The 15576-nt window shown below is 55.6% G+C and overlaps 2 protein-coding genes across 3 annotated transcripts in view; one reads left to right on the top strand and one right to left on the bottom strand.

The window, feature by feature from the left end:
• The window catches only part of RUSC1 (RUN and SH3 domain containing 1), a 7256-nt gene extending 2875 nt beyond the window's left edge, over positions 1-4381 (top strand). For both annotated transcript variants that reach the window (XM_042034513.1, XM_042034512.1), the window contains 7 exons: positions 573-649; positions 801-975; positions 1079-1184; positions 1272-1318; positions 1570-2605; positions 2919-3047; positions 3707-4381. In XM_042034513.1, the coding sequence (XP_041890447.1) occupies positions 573-649; positions 801-975; positions 1079-1184; positions 1272-1318; positions 1570-2605; positions 2919-3047; positions 3707-3875 (1739 nt within the window). In that variant the 3' untranslated portion in view covers positions 3876-4381. The remainder of the gene's footprint in view (positions 1-572; positions 650-800; positions 976-1078; positions 1185-1271; positions 1319-1569; positions 2606-2918; positions 3048-3706) is intronic.
• A 2209-nt stretch (positions 4382-6590) lies between these two features.
• The window catches only part of ASH1L (ASH1 like histone lysine methyltransferase), a 57567-nt gene continuing 48581 nt past the window's right edge, over positions 6591-15576 (bottom strand). Inside the window, exons 19-24 of the mRNA XM_042034522.1 lie at positions 13557-13763; positions 12903-13075; positions 11485-11651; positions 10543-10583; positions 9599-9900; positions 6591-8774 (exon numbers count right to left, since the gene is read on the bottom strand). Of these exons, the coding sequence (XP_041890456.1) occupies positions 8683-8774; positions 9599-9900; positions 10543-10583; positions 11485-11651; positions 12903-13075; positions 13557-13763 (982 nt within the window). The 3' untranslated portion in view covers positions 6591-8682. The remainder of the gene's footprint in view (positions 8775-9598; positions 9901-10542; positions 10584-11484; positions 11652-12902; positions 13076-13556; positions 13764-15576) is intronic.

Raw genomic sequence — 15576 nt, 5'->3', positions numbered from 1 at the left:
CGCCGCTGGAGCCGCCGCTGGAGCCGCCGCTGGAGCCGCCGCTGGAGCCGCCGCTGGAGCCGCCCGGCCCGGCGGGGGGAGAGCGGAGGGGGCCCATGGGGAGCAAACGAAAGGTTGGGGCAGGTCCTCCCCGGAGCCCCCGCGGGGCGGGGGGCGAGGGAGTGAGACAGAATGGGGCGGGAGGGGAGGGGGGGGAACGGGACCCCCAGGGTCGGGAGGGTGCGAGGGGCTCGTCCTGGGACGGGTCGGTGTCCTGGGCACCCGCAGCGCTGGGCTGGGGCAGGGCAGGAAGGGACGGGCAGGGGAAGGGGAAGTAGGGACAGTGCAGGCAGGGACAGGCAGCGCTGCCTGCACCGGGCCCGGCCCTGCCCAGCCCCGGCAGGTGGTCCGGTCGAGCCGGAGAACGCGGGTGCGGCCGCCCCCGCAGCTCCCCCGAGGGTCCCCCGCCTGCGGCTCCGGCCCGGCTTGGTCACCGTGGGCGCTGCAGGGTCCGGTGGCGGTGTCCGGGGCTGCTCGGTGCCCGTGGGTCCCTCTGTGCTGACCCTTCTCTCGTTCTCTCCCTCCGTCCCCAGCGCTGCTGGTCGCCGTCAGCTCCGCCGTGGACAAGGTGATCGCCCACTTCAGCACCGCACGGAACCTGGTGCAGAAGGTGAGGGCTGGGCTGGGCTGGGCTGGGCTGGGCTGGGCTGTGCAGGAGAGGGTTTGGGAGTCCCAGGGGTGGGATTCTCCCATTCCTCCCAGCGGGATTAGGGTCAGGTGCTGCTCTTCCCCTCCCTCCCCTCTCCTTGTGCCTCTCCCAGGCCCAGCTGGGGGACAGCCGGCTCAACCCCGACGTGGGGTACCTGCTGCTGCACACCCTCTGCCCTGCGCTCTACGCCTTGGTGGAGGACGGGCTGAAGCCGTTCCAGAAGGATGTTATCACAGGCCAGAGGAAAAATTCCCCCTGGAGCGTGGTGGAAGCCTCCGTGAAGACAGGTGAGGGTGAGGTTGGGGGCATCTGGAGGTGCCTGGAGGCTTGCAGCCCGGGCTGGGCAGTGTGTGCCCTGGGCAGTGACTGTCTGTGCTCTGTACCCCACAGGCCCCAACACCCGCTCCCTGCACTCCCTGTGCTGGCACGTGGCCGGGCTGGCCCCCCTCAGCAGCACCAGGCAGAAGTTCCACGCCTTCATCCTCGGCCTTTTGAAGTGAGTGTTGACCCCGCTGGCCCCGCTGCCATGGCAGGCTGGAACTGTCCCAAGGGCTCTAATTTGGGCTCCCTTTGTCTTGTTTAGTATTAAACAGCTGGAGTTGTGGATATCTCACCTGCAGAAGAGCCCAGGTAAGGACACAGTGCCCAGGAGCTCCCTGCCCAAGCCCTCTCACATCTGCCAGGCTCATAATCCCACACTGGGGTTGGGGCACATCCATGCTTGGCTGGAGTTTCCGTAGTGGATCAGGGCATCATTTTCCATGGTGCATCTTCAGCACAGAGGGTGGTCTGACTGACTTGGACAGCCTGGCTGGCTCTTGGCGGGGATGTGGCAAGGACAGGGCATTTTGCACCTGCCTCACCTGTCCCTGTCCCCTCAGGTGTGATCTCCGTGCTTTACTCACCCACGGCCTTCTTTGCCCTGAGCCAAGGCCCTCTTCCCCACCTTGCTGACGAACTGCTGCTGCTCATCCAACCTCTCTCGGTGCTGACTTTCCACCTGGACTTGCTCTTTGAACACCACCACCTCTCTGTGGATGTCCGGCCCTTGTCCCGCCGGTTGCAGTCACCGCTGTCTCCCGGCCGTCCCCCCGTTCCGGTGCGGGGGGCTGTGTCTCTGGAGGGCCGGAGCGGCACTGCCAGGGACAGCCCGGAGGATGAGACCCCCCCCGATGCTCTGGGCAGGGTGGGGGGCACAGGGGGCAGCACAAGGGCCCGGTCCCAAATGACCATGGGTGGGCTGGTCCCTACCCCCCCAGTGGGTGCTGCCCTGCACCAAACCTTCCAGCACGTGCTGCGCTGGGGCGACCAGCTCAGCCGCACCTTGCTGGGATCTGGCACCCCCCCAGAGAGTCACAGGCTTGAGGAGGGCACTGGGGGCACTGGGGGCACTGGGGACACTGGGGCTGGCCTCAGTGGCTGGTGGGGCCAGCTGAGCCAGAGCTCCAGGATTTACACTGCTCCTAGCAAGGAGAAGTTCCCCTTGGTCTGGTGGACGAAGCTGCGGGCGGCTGCAGGGGATCCCAGCCCGGGCCAGGCTGTGCAATCCCAAACTTCCACGAGTGAGCCGAGAGGCACGGAGCTGCAGCTCCTTCAGACCAAAGCTGTCCCTGAACCCTCCGGCCCAAAGCCCAGCAGCAGCACTGACACCTCAGGGACCTCTTCCCCTGAAGACCTCTTCTTGCCCACTGGAACTGGAGCACTCACCAAGCTGGATGATCCCACTGCTGGAAAGAATCTCCTGGCTGCTTCCCCGGAGCCTCCTGCCAACAGGAACCAGGCAGCACCTTCTGGCCCGGAGAGGGGTGATCCTCCCAGTCCTGACAGGGGCAGCTGGCTGGGCCGGCTCTTTGGAGCCACCAACCCCTCATCCAGGAGCTTCTCCCCCAGTCCTGACACCGTCTTGGCCAGGTCCAGGTAAGACCCAGCTTGGGCAGGCAGAGGGGGGAATTGGCGTGTGCTGAGGAAGGGTTTCTGTGCCAGCCTCACCACGGTGGCCTCACGGGGGTCTTGTACTGCCCCTGGCCCAGGATCTGTGCTCCTGGGATCAGTGCATGTCCCAAGTTCTGCTGCTATTGTGTTGTTCAGTCCTGTGGAGCAGCAGGAGCTCGTGGGGAGGCTCAGTGGTGCTCGATGGCTCCCTGTCTGCTCCCAGATCACCAGAACGGTCTGAGATAAACAGAGGGAAAAGCTCCCAGGCAAGCTTGTGGCTCCCTTTGCTTTGTGGCAGGAGACCGTCCCGCTGGCTGTCCCCCAGTCCACGTGTCCTGGCCGGGGTGGTGAAGGGCCTGGCGGCCGACAGGACCCGCGCTCCGGAGCAGCCGGACAGGAGCACGCCCGCCCTGCCCCAGGCCCACAGGTGAGGCAGGGCACGGGAGTGGTCAGGGTGGGAGCTGGTGGGGAAAGCCGGGGCTGCTCTCACACACAGCCTGGAGGTGCCACACGTCTCCCTAGGGAAAGGCACCGCTGCCCACTTGTGCCATGACTGCACCCCCGAGGATCCCCTCCTTCTGCCTGGCTTTGGGGGAACCTGAGCCTCTGCCCACCTGCAATCAATTGTTTTTCCCAGATGCTTTGGGGACAATTTTTAGCATTTTCTCGTGTGCTTTCCAGATTCATGGCAGCTCGTTTGGGGCAAGCATGTGGCAGCTCTGACCTGGCTGTGGCAGGTCAGAACAGCTCTGCCCAAGTGAGCTGGGTGGGCATGTGGCCACCCCCAAATGGTGTTTGGCTGCTTCCCTCTTCCCCATCCTTGCTGGCCCTGACCCCGATATCCCCACACCCTCTGTGCCATCTCTGATGTCCCCACACCTCCTGCCCTGCTCCCCCTCCCTGGGCCTGCTGGGCAGGACAGCTCTGTCAGGTGGCTCCTTGCACAGACCCCTCCTCAGGTGCCACCTCTGCCTGAGAAGGAGGTCCCTGGTTCCACCCAATTCCCTCCCCCCAAGTGCTGTGGGAGCCTCTGGGGGTCCTCGGGGTCCCCGGGGAGGCGAGTCCCCGATAACATTTGTGGTGCAGGGCAGTTCGGGCGCTGTGCGACCACACGGGCACCACTGACGGGCACCTGAGCTTCCAAAAAGGGGACATCCTGGAGCTTCTCTCCACTGTGGATGAAGACTGGATCCGCTGCTGCCATGGAAACAGCACCGGCCTTGTTCCTGTTGGTTACACGTCCCTGATTTTGTGAGGAGGCGGAAGGGACCTGAGGAAGCAGCTGCGCTCGCCCGCCGGAGCGGCTGCCAGCTCCGGGAGGGGACGTCTCCTGCCACGGCTTTGCCACCTCCAGAGCTTCACCACCTCCGGGGCTGGCAGCTGCCGGGGGACCGTGCCCTGTGCCTGTCACTGCTGCTCCTTCGCATGACGTCCCCGTCTGCCACCGCGTCCCCCGGCCCCGCTGCCGCGGAGCCGCGGCTCCTCTTCGGGACCTGCTCTGGCTCTCGGTTCCTCAGCTGCTGCCCGCACCTGTGCCAGGGCAGGGACGGCTCCTTTCTCTGCCTGGCCCTCACAGTCCCCTGTGTCGTCTCCGTGCCGTCGTGTCCCGCCACCTCCACGTGCCCTGCTCTGCCCTGGGGCCGGTGGCCCAGGCCGGCCCCCGCCACCGATGCGCAGTCCCAGCACTCTGTAAATAGTTGTAACCACAGGAATGAGCTTGTTCCACGGGGAAAAGGCTGGAAATAAAGGTTGTGACTCATGTGTCCGCGTGTGTGAATGGAGCAGCGGGGTTGGGAGGGCTGGGAGTGGCCACTGGCCCGGCCCGACGCGGGTGGCCCGGGCTGGGGCTGGGGTGAGGAAACGCTCCGGTGGGAGCAGCCGGCGCGGGCTGGGGCTGTGCTGGTTCTCGGCATCCAGGCTGCCGGCCAGGGAGAGCAGGGAGGCCTCACGCCCCAGCAGAAGGTGCCCAGGCTCCTCCACAGCGTGGGAGAGGCGGCTGCAGCCTCCCAGAGCCAGGAATATCCCTGGAGGAGCTGCCGGGGACCGGCCCCACTGCGCTGGGAACGCCCCAGGTCACCGGTTTAGTTATTTATATCACTTCAACTAAACTTTTCATGGCGCGGAGGATGGCTAAATGCCTCCAAGTTTTTCCAGGTTTTTGTCATTGCTTGTGATTTCATCCCAGAGTTTACAATTCATGCTGGGCCCCCCAGTAAAAGACAGATGTGGCCGTACTGGGGAGCGGCCACACGGCAGCAGCAGCCTGTCCCCAGAGGCGGTTCTGCTGCCTCCCATGGCCAAGGGACACGTTTCACCCGGCTGACTTCCCGTTTCGGTGGCAAAAAGCCGCTGTGTCAGCCCCCGGGCCGGGCTCTGCTGCCCGGGTAAAGCTGCTCTCCTTTCACTCTGTTCTCATTTTCACTTCTCTCTCTGGAATTTGTATTCCCAGACGAGTGACGTTATATCCTAATTGGAATGTCACTTGGCTCGCCTTAAGGAGGTTTGATTGAATTCCGCAGCTGCTTCTGGACTTTGAAATGGGGTCACGCCAGGAGGGGACAAAGCCGGGTGGCTCTTCCATTTTTTTTTTTTTTTTTTAAATAAACAGCCCTCCAAGCCTTGGCCTGGGGCCTTGGGTTTAAAAGGAGTGTAGGGGTCAAGCCTGGCATTTTCATGATCGGAGGGAGTCAGACTGGGAAAGGGAGACAGAAAAATCAGGGTCCACAGAAGGGCTGCCGTGGAGAAGCTGTTTCGTTCCTGAGGGACCCTGGTCTCGCTGTGCCCTGTCCTGGGGGGACACTCCCGGGGGTGACAGTCCCCAGCCCGCCACCTGTGCAGGACAGGAGGGCTCCAGGCACTCCAGGGGTTTATATCCCTGGGGTTTATAGCCTGGAACAGGCACCCAATCGGTGCATTTAATGGTTGCTGTCCCGCTTTGTCTCCCACACAACCGTGGCCACAGCCCCTCGGACACCACGCGGTGACTGAGCCGGCCCCGGCCCTCCTGTCACATCTGCCACAGCAGAGCCACTGGAGTCACACTGGATCCTCTGAAACACCGCTGATGGTGTGGCTGCTGGGTGTTCCCATCCCAGCTGGGTGTTCCCGTGTTCCCAGCCCAGCTGGGTGTGCTTGGCAGCCGGGACAGCCTCTCAGGAGCGCAGCAGCCGCAGCCTGTGCCCGATGCCCACCCTGTGCCCAGCCCAGAGCTCTGAGTGCCACCTCCAGCCCTTCCTTGGACACCTCCAGGGATGGGCACTCCAAACCTCCCTGGGCAGCTCCTGCCAAGGCCTGAGCACCCTTTCCATGGGGAAATTCCTGCTGCTGTCCACCCTGAGCCTGCCCTGGCCCAGCCTGAGGCCGTTCCCTCTCTCCTGTCCCTGTTCCCTGGCAGCAGAGCCCGACCCCCCCGGCTGCCCCCTCCTGTCAGGGACTTGTGCAGAGCCACAAGGTCCCCCCTGAGCCTCCTTTGCTCCAGCCTGAGCCCCTTTCCCAGCTCCCTCAGGAATTCTCCAGCCCCTTCCCAGCTCCATTCCCTTCCCTGGACACGCTCCAGCCCCTCCAGGTCTTTCTTGTCATAAAGGGCCCAAAACTGACCCCCGAATTTGAGGTCCCTCAGCAGAGCCAGCAAAGGGGACGGTCACTGCCCTGGTCCAGTGGCCACACTGGGACTGGTCCAGGCCAGGTGCCATTGGCCTCTTGCCCACCTGGGCTCACCTGGGCTCACGTCCAGCTGCTGTCACCAGCACCCCCATGGCCTTTCCCAGCTTTTCAGCCACTTTTCCCCAAGCCTGGAGAGTTCCATGGGGCTGCTGTGACCCAAGGGCAGCACCCAGCACTTGTAGGCCCTCACCCTGCTGGCTTTGGCCCACCAATCCCATGGATCCAGCTTGCCCAGATCCCTCTTCCTGCCCCCTGGCAGATCCACACTCCCACGCAGCTCAGCAAAGAAAACCCCCCGAGCCAGCCATAGGAAAAGATTTTCCATTTAATACTAGACTCTCAGGATTGAGATGCAGGCTTTTTATGCAATTACATCCAATGTTAAAATTGGTAATACATAATTTACAAAGATTAACATCAAAACAATGATCTATTTAGATATGCTTTGTAAAAAGGAAATATATTAGCAGCATTTATTTTCAGCAATCACACAGCCTACACCCATGCAGACTAAGGTTCAGCTCTATTTGCAGTAACGTAGTGCTTCCTGGCTCCGGCGGCGATCCTGGGGACACACGGGTCTGCTCAGTATTATAAAATAACCAAAAAATAAAAAAAGTCATTAATTTCTACACCAGTAAGAAAAAACAATTCTTTGCACTTACCTAACATTTGATTGTCTAAAAAACATTTTGTTTAGTCTTTCAACAAAAGAAAGATAAAATGACAGAGCTAGTGTCTCGCTTCTGTACGCACTTTATTTTTTTTTTTTTTAAAAACTTTTTAGTGTTTAACACCATTTGAGACAATGATTTCTGTTTGAAACTAAATGAGACAACTCGAGGGTTTGGACATGCGATATTCCTACTACACGCACGAGTATTTTATACTCAGGGTTCCTGGTACTGTACAGTGCTTCTCTACAGTAAGAAAATATTCCAAACTATTTTCTTATTTCTTTTTTTTTTAATAAAATATTTTTTTTCTCAAAGGGTTTTTTTCCTTTCTTTTTTTTGTTTTGTTTTTTTTTTTTTCTTGTTTTGTTTTCTCTTTTTAAATCAACACAGAAAAAGTTAATGGAATGAGTCATGTTCCACTAAGAGTAAAATAATTATAATAATAACAAGAATGTACATTAGGACGAGCTTGGTCCATAAAAAGGAACATGTAACTACGGTATTGCTTTACATCCACGTAGCAGATATATACAACTTGGCACATTAAAAACTGGATTTCTTATAAGAACACCTAAAACAGGACTGGATATGCATGTGTACGTCTGAGACAGGAAAGCAAAGCCACCGTCCAGGGGCAGCGGGGGCCGCCCGGCCCCAGCCCCGGCCCCGGCCCGGGGGCTCCGGGCTGTCGGGACAATCGCGATGTGGGAGGGGCCAGCGGGACCCGCTGCCCGGACGTTCAGCTGTCCACCAGCACACGAGGGTAGTGTTAGCAGTTGATAAATTCTACAGCTCACGACAAACACTCGCTCGGATACTGCCTGACGGGCACGGAGTGAAAGGGTCCTTGGGGTTTTTGTTGTTGTTGTTTTTTTTTTTTGGGTGGTTTTTCTTTTGTTGTTGTTTTTTTTTCTTTTTTCTTTTAACAGATTTTTATTTGCACAACACACGAGACACACGAGAACCACAGCTTATCAAAAAAACCAACAGCAATGGTGGCGTCAGGAGCTGACTTTGCTTTTATAAAATTTCTCTGCAGAAAAAAAGTGAAAAAACTCACACCCCACCCCCTCCCCCCGCACAGCAAGTGCCTCATCCCAGCGCTCCTGCCCCGCTCCAAGGGCCTCTGGAAGCTTCTCCTTGGCACAGACCACAGGGACACGTGCACGGGCCGTCCCACGGCGAACCTGGCGCTCATCCGGGGACGTTTCTCTTTTCTTGGAACTTGTGCAAATCAGAGGCCACAGCTTTAGGGCAGCCTTTCCTTTTAAGCCACTGGGCCTTTCCTCTCCCCTCTGGATTCCCTTCCCTGGCGTGGGCCACGGCGGTGCCGACAGCAGCTGGTACAATCCCAGGTTATCACAGGGAACATCCTCCTCAGAGTAACTCAGTCCTTTTCCTCTGCCCTCCCCATTTTTTTTTTTTTTGTTTTTTTTGTTTTTTTTCCTCTGAGTGGGAATATCAAGCAAAAATAAATTAAATTTGACCATCCTGGACAATAACCACGAGGTTTCCTCAGTACCTAACATCAATACAAGGCACGCCCACCAACACACACACCAAGAGCACTGCAGAGCAGGGTGGGCGCCGCGCCGGCCCGGCCCCCCAGGTGCTACTGTTTTGTAGTTTTGTTGTCAGTTTGCTGCTGCCCCTCCTTCCCCGGGCTGGGCTCTGGCCCCCAGCCCCAGTGACAGACCCCAGAGCTCGGCTGCCCCTCCCGTGTCACTTCCTGAAGCTGCTCTCGGGGATGGTCAGAGTGCGGCGCCGCAGCTTCCGTCCTGACCCCTCCTCCAGCAGGTAGGTGACATCGATGGCTGCAACAGAGCACAGGTGCAAAAGGGGATTTCAGTCATTACAGAATCACTGGGGCTGGAAAAGACCTCCAGGATCATCGAGTCCAACCCGTGATCGATCCCCACCTGGGCACCCAGAGCAGAGCACTGAGTGCCACGGCCCGTCGTTCCTTGAACACAAAGTTCCTATTTCCTTATTCCTGGTTCTTTCAAGGATGTTTCCCTCCACGGTGATATCCAAAACATCCCTGGACAAGGTGCTGAGTGACCCAAGCCCTGAGTCATGGCTGGAGCAGACAACCTCCAAAGATCCTCCCAACCCAAATTTTGCATCAGTCCGTGACTGTCTGGCATTGCCAGAATTTGGAAGAGATGGGACAGGGCTCATCCTGGGCTTTAAATTAAAAGCAGGGACACACTTCACCAGTGGAGCCCCTGCCCCCTTATCCCACAGCTCAGACAACACCTACAGCAGGTACTCAGAACCCAAGGAAAGCTCATGAAAGGTCAAAAGAGACTTTCCAAATTTTCTTCAGTCTTTCCTGGCCTGTCTGTTCAGTTTCTCAGTTGCAGACAGGGAATGATTGGGGGGAATTAATCCACAGAAAGTTTCTGTGGTTATTAAAAATACTATACAAAACACGGTGTCAAAGTTGTAAGAAATTTCACTTGGATTTAATAGATTTCGGTTGCAAAGGAAAACATGGCTCCAAGGAAAACTGACTTTCCTAATGCTTCTAGCAGCAATTTCAGACAAAAACATTCATTTTATCAACACGGCTCAGCAAAGTGACCCCAGACCTGCAGGAGACCTGGGGCTGTGTAACCAGAGCCTGAAATCTCACCGTTTTTCCCTGGGATTTTCTCGAGGAGGTTGAGCAGGATCTGGTTCAGCCTCTCCCTCTGGAGGTGCCGCCGCTCCTCGGGGCTGCAGAGCGGCCTCGTGTCCGAGGGGTTCTCGTCCCCCTTTTTCTCGCTCTCGCAGCTCTCGCTGGCCACAGGCTCCTTGTCGGGCTCCTCGGGGCTGGGCAGCTCCCCCGGAGCCTGCTCTGGGGCCCCCAGCGCCTCCTCCATGAGGGGCAGGGAATCTTCCTCTTGGTTTAAGTCTTTGATCTGTGGTTTTGAGCGATCGGATTTCCAGGATGACCTGCCAGGAGAAGAGGGGTTTAAGCAGCAGTTTGTCAGCCACTCACCTGAAAGGACAATTCCCAGTGAGTCCAGGACTCATCCATGCGCAGGGCCCCTCTGGAGCTCAGTTTCCTCCCTCAATCCCTGCACTCACACCCTCCAAGTGCTGTAACTTCATCTGCACCGCAACAAACGCGGCTTTGAAAACCAAACGGCTTTTTATTTTCAGTTGCAAACGATTTTATCTCCAAAAGCAGTTTGGCCCAGCCCTCAGTGGGGCTTTTCTGCAATAGTCACAGCCCGTGATGGATGTTCTTCTACCAGACCTGGGCTCTGACTGCCCCACAGACACAGGCAGTGGGTCCAGGACCTGGGTTCCTCCATCTGACAAGGTTGGAGGCTCCTGTTTTGGGCATCTCCTCACTCAGCTGCTTTTTCCTGACTTTCAAATGGCTCCTTTCTTTTCCTGATGTGCATTATTAAGGCTGCCTATCCCTTCTCACTTGTTCCCTTTTATCTCTCTGAAAGTTTAGAGAGCTTTAAATAATTTAAACTTCTTATTCCCATGGCACCCAAGGGAAAGGGGCAGGAGGAGAGTGGGCACAACAAACAAACAGAATTATTTCATCTCCTCTCAACAATCTGGGGGGGGGAGACTCACCTGCCTCCGTTTCTTTTGTAGTTGTCTGGCACATAATGAGGCTGCAATAACAATGAAGATTATGGTTAATACCAAATCAAATTCACAGTGGAAGGAAGTGCTGGTCAGTCAAATACCCTGGAAGTACCAATGCAGGACACTCTGGAAATGCTGGTGTACCTCACCCATCAGACCTCACAGGAGGAGGCACAACCAGGTAATAAGGTAAATTAGAGCCAGACTTGTCTGATTCTTCACATCTTCTAAATAAATTTTAAGCCACAGACCACCAGGATAAAAATCATCTTTGCTCTCTGCACAGCACGAGTCTGGAACCTTCTTCAAAGCCACTACAAAAACCTCTGTTCCAGGAAGAACAGAGCTTGCTGCTTGCAGAAGGTTTGCACATCTGCCACCTCTGTGCTGCTCTGCGACCTGCTCTGAGCTCACCACCACCATCCCTTCAGCACCTCCTTGCCTCTGAACTGCAGCTTCTCTTACACCCATTTTTACTTTCCAAGCTTGCTTTCAAGCCAGCTTTCCCCCCAGCTGTGCATACTCACAGAATCATGGAATGATTTAGGTTGGAAAAGTCCTCCCAGACCATCGAGTCCACCCTGTGCCCAATGCCCACCCTGTGCCCAGCCCAGAGCTCTGAGTGCCACCTCCAGCCCTTCCTTGGACACCTCCAGGCATGGGCACTCCAAACCCGCTCCTGCCAAGGCCTGAGCACCCTTTCCATGAGGAAATTCCTGCTGCTGCCCACCCTGAGCCTCCCCTGGCCCAGCCTGAGGCCGTTCCCTCTCCTCCTGTCCCTGTTCCCTGCGAGCAGAGCCCAACCCCCACCTAAAGGATCAGCTCCCTCTGGCTGACCAAGCTTCATCCATCAACGGTCAGGGGCTTTCCAAAACTCCACCCAGTCTCCTAAAAACAGGGAAGGAAGGTGAGAACAATCCCACTTACTGAGAAATCCCTCTTGGGCGTGAGTTTCTTGGGGAAGTGGTCGAAGGCGTAGGGCTTGGTGCACACGGGGTAGCGGTTCCGGTGGATCTTGTAGAAGAGGTGAGCTGATTTATCCAGGCGGTAATCACAGATGTAAACATCCTGCTCCTTCACACCCTTCGGCCTCCCTGGGATCAAAACAAGGCACACAGGAAAAAACAGTCATGGACTGAGGGGGAAACACGTGGTTTATCACAGTGTGAGCGAGGCAGGGGCTGTCACAGTGTCCCTGTTTGCTCCCTCGTTCAGAACCCCAGCAGTGACACTGCTGGGTCACTCTGAGGGGAGAACCTGCACACTCTGATCAAACAGTTCCCAAACTTTCACAGAAACAATTATCAACTGACATAACTTTCTCTTCCCTGCCCCGTGCTGTCCCTCTTCAAACAGGAATCCCTGTCCCAGGGCAGAGCCATGGCGTGTCCTCAGCTCTGAAACATGCAAACATCCCCCACGGCCTCTGGACAGCAGGAACTGCTTCAGGGCATGTCCTTGGTTCCAGAACAGAGGGAATTTGTCCCAGTACCTGGCTCAGCTGTGCCTGGGTTCAGGGTGAGGATGATGTTGGTCACACCCCAATGGTTGGTTGGTGTCCAGCAGTGCTCACCCTCAGCCCAGGACTCCTCAGTGTCCCCAGCTCTGCCAGCAGGGCCAGGACAGCTGACCCCAGCTGGCCACAGGATATTCCACACCACGGAGTGTCCGGCCCAGGGCGGGGTGGCCGGGATCCCCCGACTGGGTACAGGCTGGGCATGGGGTGGGCAGTGACTGCACTGGGCATCACTGGTGCTTCCTGGGGTTTATTCACAGGATCATGGAGTGGTTTGGGCTGGAAGGGACCCTAAAGCTCATCTCATTTCATGCCACCCCCTGCCATGGGCAGGGACACCTTCCATGATCCCAGGCTGCTCCAAGCCCTGTCCAACCCGGCCTTGGGCACTTCCAGGAATCCAGGAACAGCCACAGCTTCTCTGGGCACCCTGTGCCAGGGCCTCCCCACCCTCACAGGGAACAATTTCCTCTGTGTATCCAACCTAAATTTCCTCTTTTTCAGGTTAAAGCCATCTTGTCCTGTCACTTCAGTTCATGATTAAGAGCCCCTCTCCACCTTCCTTGTAGCCCCTTCAGATACCGGGCACCTTTGTCTCTTTCTGTAACCTCCCTTTCCATTACTACTACTGCTATCATTATTATTACAATTCTAATATTTTAATTTATTTCAACCATGAAACTGTTTTAATCCCAACCCCTGGGTTTTACCTTGTTCCAGTTCCCTCCCTGTCCCATGGGGAGTGAGTGGCTCGGTGGTGCTGAGCTTTCAGCAGGGGTTAAACCCGCAGCCCACTGCCCACGTGCTCAGGAATGTGTTCAATTCTCACCTTTGCAGTAGGTGTACAGGTCAAGCACACAGCACGTCCCCACCACGGCCTCCAAGGGGATGATTTCGTACAGGGGCACCCGGAACAGCTCGTTGTGGTAGAACTTCCGAGACGGGGAATGATGCGTTTCGTGCGGACGGAAATAGTGGTGGCCAAAGGCGAAGCGCTCCTCTCTGAGGGTGCAAAGGGGACAGAAACACAAATCAGATCCTGACACAACTCACTTCATGCCCCCTGCTTCGTTTTGAGTTCCCTCTCTTGCACTTGGCTGTGATGAACAGCAGAGTCACACAAGTGTTCCATATTCCACTGCCCGCCTGCAGTGAGGGCAAACACTCCCAGCGTGGTTTCCATGGGCACAGCAGACTGTGACCGGCCAGGGCACAGCACTGACCCCCTCACAGCTGTCACTGTGTACCCACGGTCTGTTCCAACACTGGGGAAATCCCATCAGTTTCTATCTCTGATTCTTTGCTTAAACCTCCAACCTCATGTGTTTCCACTGTGCAGTTGTGGAGCACAGCTCCAGTTGGGAATTCCCCAGCCTCTGCACCTGGACCGTGCTCATTCCTGCCTTCTTAAGATGAGACTTCCATGAAATCCCTGTGGTAGGCCCATGGGATGTCTCAAACCCCAAGGATGTCCTGCACATACTTCTCGTTTTTCCAGAGTTTCTCGATGCGGAAGATGTCGAGCTTGTCCCTGTTGATGTGGGACAGCAGCCGGTACGACTGCCGCACCGGGTGCCCGTCGGGGGTCCTGCGGCTGTCTCTCATCAGGTAGACACAGTCACCTGGCCAGGGGCACAAAAGACACACCTGTGAAGAGCCTGGCCTGAGCCCAGCACACAGAACCAGGGTAAATAATCATTAGAACAAACACAACAGAGGCACCTAATGCTGGAGTGTAAGGAACGACACAAACCCACTGCAGAACCCGCCAAGGGAACAAAGGACACTCAGATGTTTTTCACAGCAGCTTGACAGAAAAACAATTCATAACTTTCCATGCCCAGCCTGAAAACACCAACCTGTAAGGAACCATAATCATGACAGACCACAGGATATGTAACGAAGTCAGTCGTGATTAAGAAAAGGTGTAGGAGTTAGTGATGGCTGCAATGTGTAAAGAAGAAATCTTTCAGAGAGAAGATACTCAGAGAGAAGATTACTATTATGAAAATAAATCCTGGCCTGAGAAGCCCCAATCCTTTGGTTATTCCAGCAGAATTCCAATGAGATACAGAGCTCAGGAAAGGTAAAGAGAATGCAGAAAGGGCTGAACAAACTGGCACTGCTGGCAATCAAATAGTATTTCCCAAGGGCAACCCCTAAACTTAAATGCATTAATTTTGTCCCATGAGTGAATTTACTCCTTAATTTCTCTGCTCTGACCTGTGAAATCACAGAATCCCAGAATGACCTGGGTTGGAAAGGATCTTAAAGACCATCCAGACCCAACCCCTGCCATGGGCAGAGATATCTTCCACTAGACCAAGTTGCTCAGAGCTCCATCCCACCTGGCCTTAAGCACTTCCAGGGCTGGGAAGAGATTCCACCTCTTCTGTTATTTACCTAAAAATGACCAAAACCTGGGAGGTCCCAAGCCATAAAACCTCCCCTGGGTAGGACCAGAGGTCACACAGCAGAATGTTCTGGCTGGAGAAACGGGCAGCAGCAGCTGCTCAGGAGGAGAAAGCACAGGAGCAGGCGAGCCAAGGAAAAGCCTCCCTGTGCTGTCCCTGCCCAGCTGCCTTTCTGTTGTTTATGGGCTTTCAGAGCCAAAGGCTACAGCTGGACCTTTGGGGATTAATCCTTCCTCCAAGAATTTGTCTAATCTTTTCTGGAACCATTCATACTCTGACCTCTCCACCCTCCTGTGGCAATGCTTGTTGCAAGCCACAGTCTGGTTATGCTTTCGTAAAAAAATCTTCCCAGAGCTGAACTGTTGCCAGCTCATTTCTGTTTGTTCCCCAACTTCTGCACTGTTGTGCCTTCCCGTGCTGCATTTCACAGACCTTCATCAATCACCCTCCAAATCACCTGGGCAGACTCTGGCCACAGAAAAGATGATCCAGATCGGATTATCCTTGTTAGCCTTGTTTTTATGGGTAGTGAGATCCTCTGGGCAATGGGATGTCAGAGCAGCACAGGGCAGGCAGGGGACAGACACCCCAGGAGGTTACAGGGAGGCACAATCACTCTGCTATTTTGTGCATAACCATCTCTGATACTCCCTTTGCCTTTTTGACTCATGTAAAACATTTTTTCTCATGTTCCCATTAAATTGCAATGACTCCTGGGGTTTTTTCCCATATTTTTTCCCCCTGTTTTTCCATATGTGTAGTTAAGGCTGTTTGCCCTCCATGGATACTGCTGTTATTAATTACAAAAACTGTGAAACTTCACAGCTTGGGAAAGAAATGCCAGGGAAACACTGAGGACAACATGGCCCCAGGGTCACCAACACCCCAGCTTCGCTATAACCAGATTCAGGATTAAAATGAAGCACAAGTAATTCAATTTTCATTAGTATAATCTCATTTATCCATCTTGTCTAAGTTTAAAAAATGCTCCTAAGGACTCCTCATACGCAGAAATTTCTCCCATACATCCAACTTAAATTTCCCCTCTGTCAGTGTGAAGCCACTCCCCCTTGTCCTGTCTCTCCAGTT

This window comes from Corvus kubaryi, unplaced genomic scaffold (assembly GCF_017639235.1).
Source record: "Corvus kubaryi isolate FWS band 111438036 unplaced genomic scaffold, C.kubaryi_AGA036_p1.0 37373, whole genome shotgun sequence".
NCBI classification, from domain to species: Eukaryota; Metazoa; Chordata; class Aves; order Passeriformes; family Corvidae; genus Corvus; species Corvus kubaryi.
This window is presented reverse-complemented; position numbering and strand designations above follow the sequence as displayed.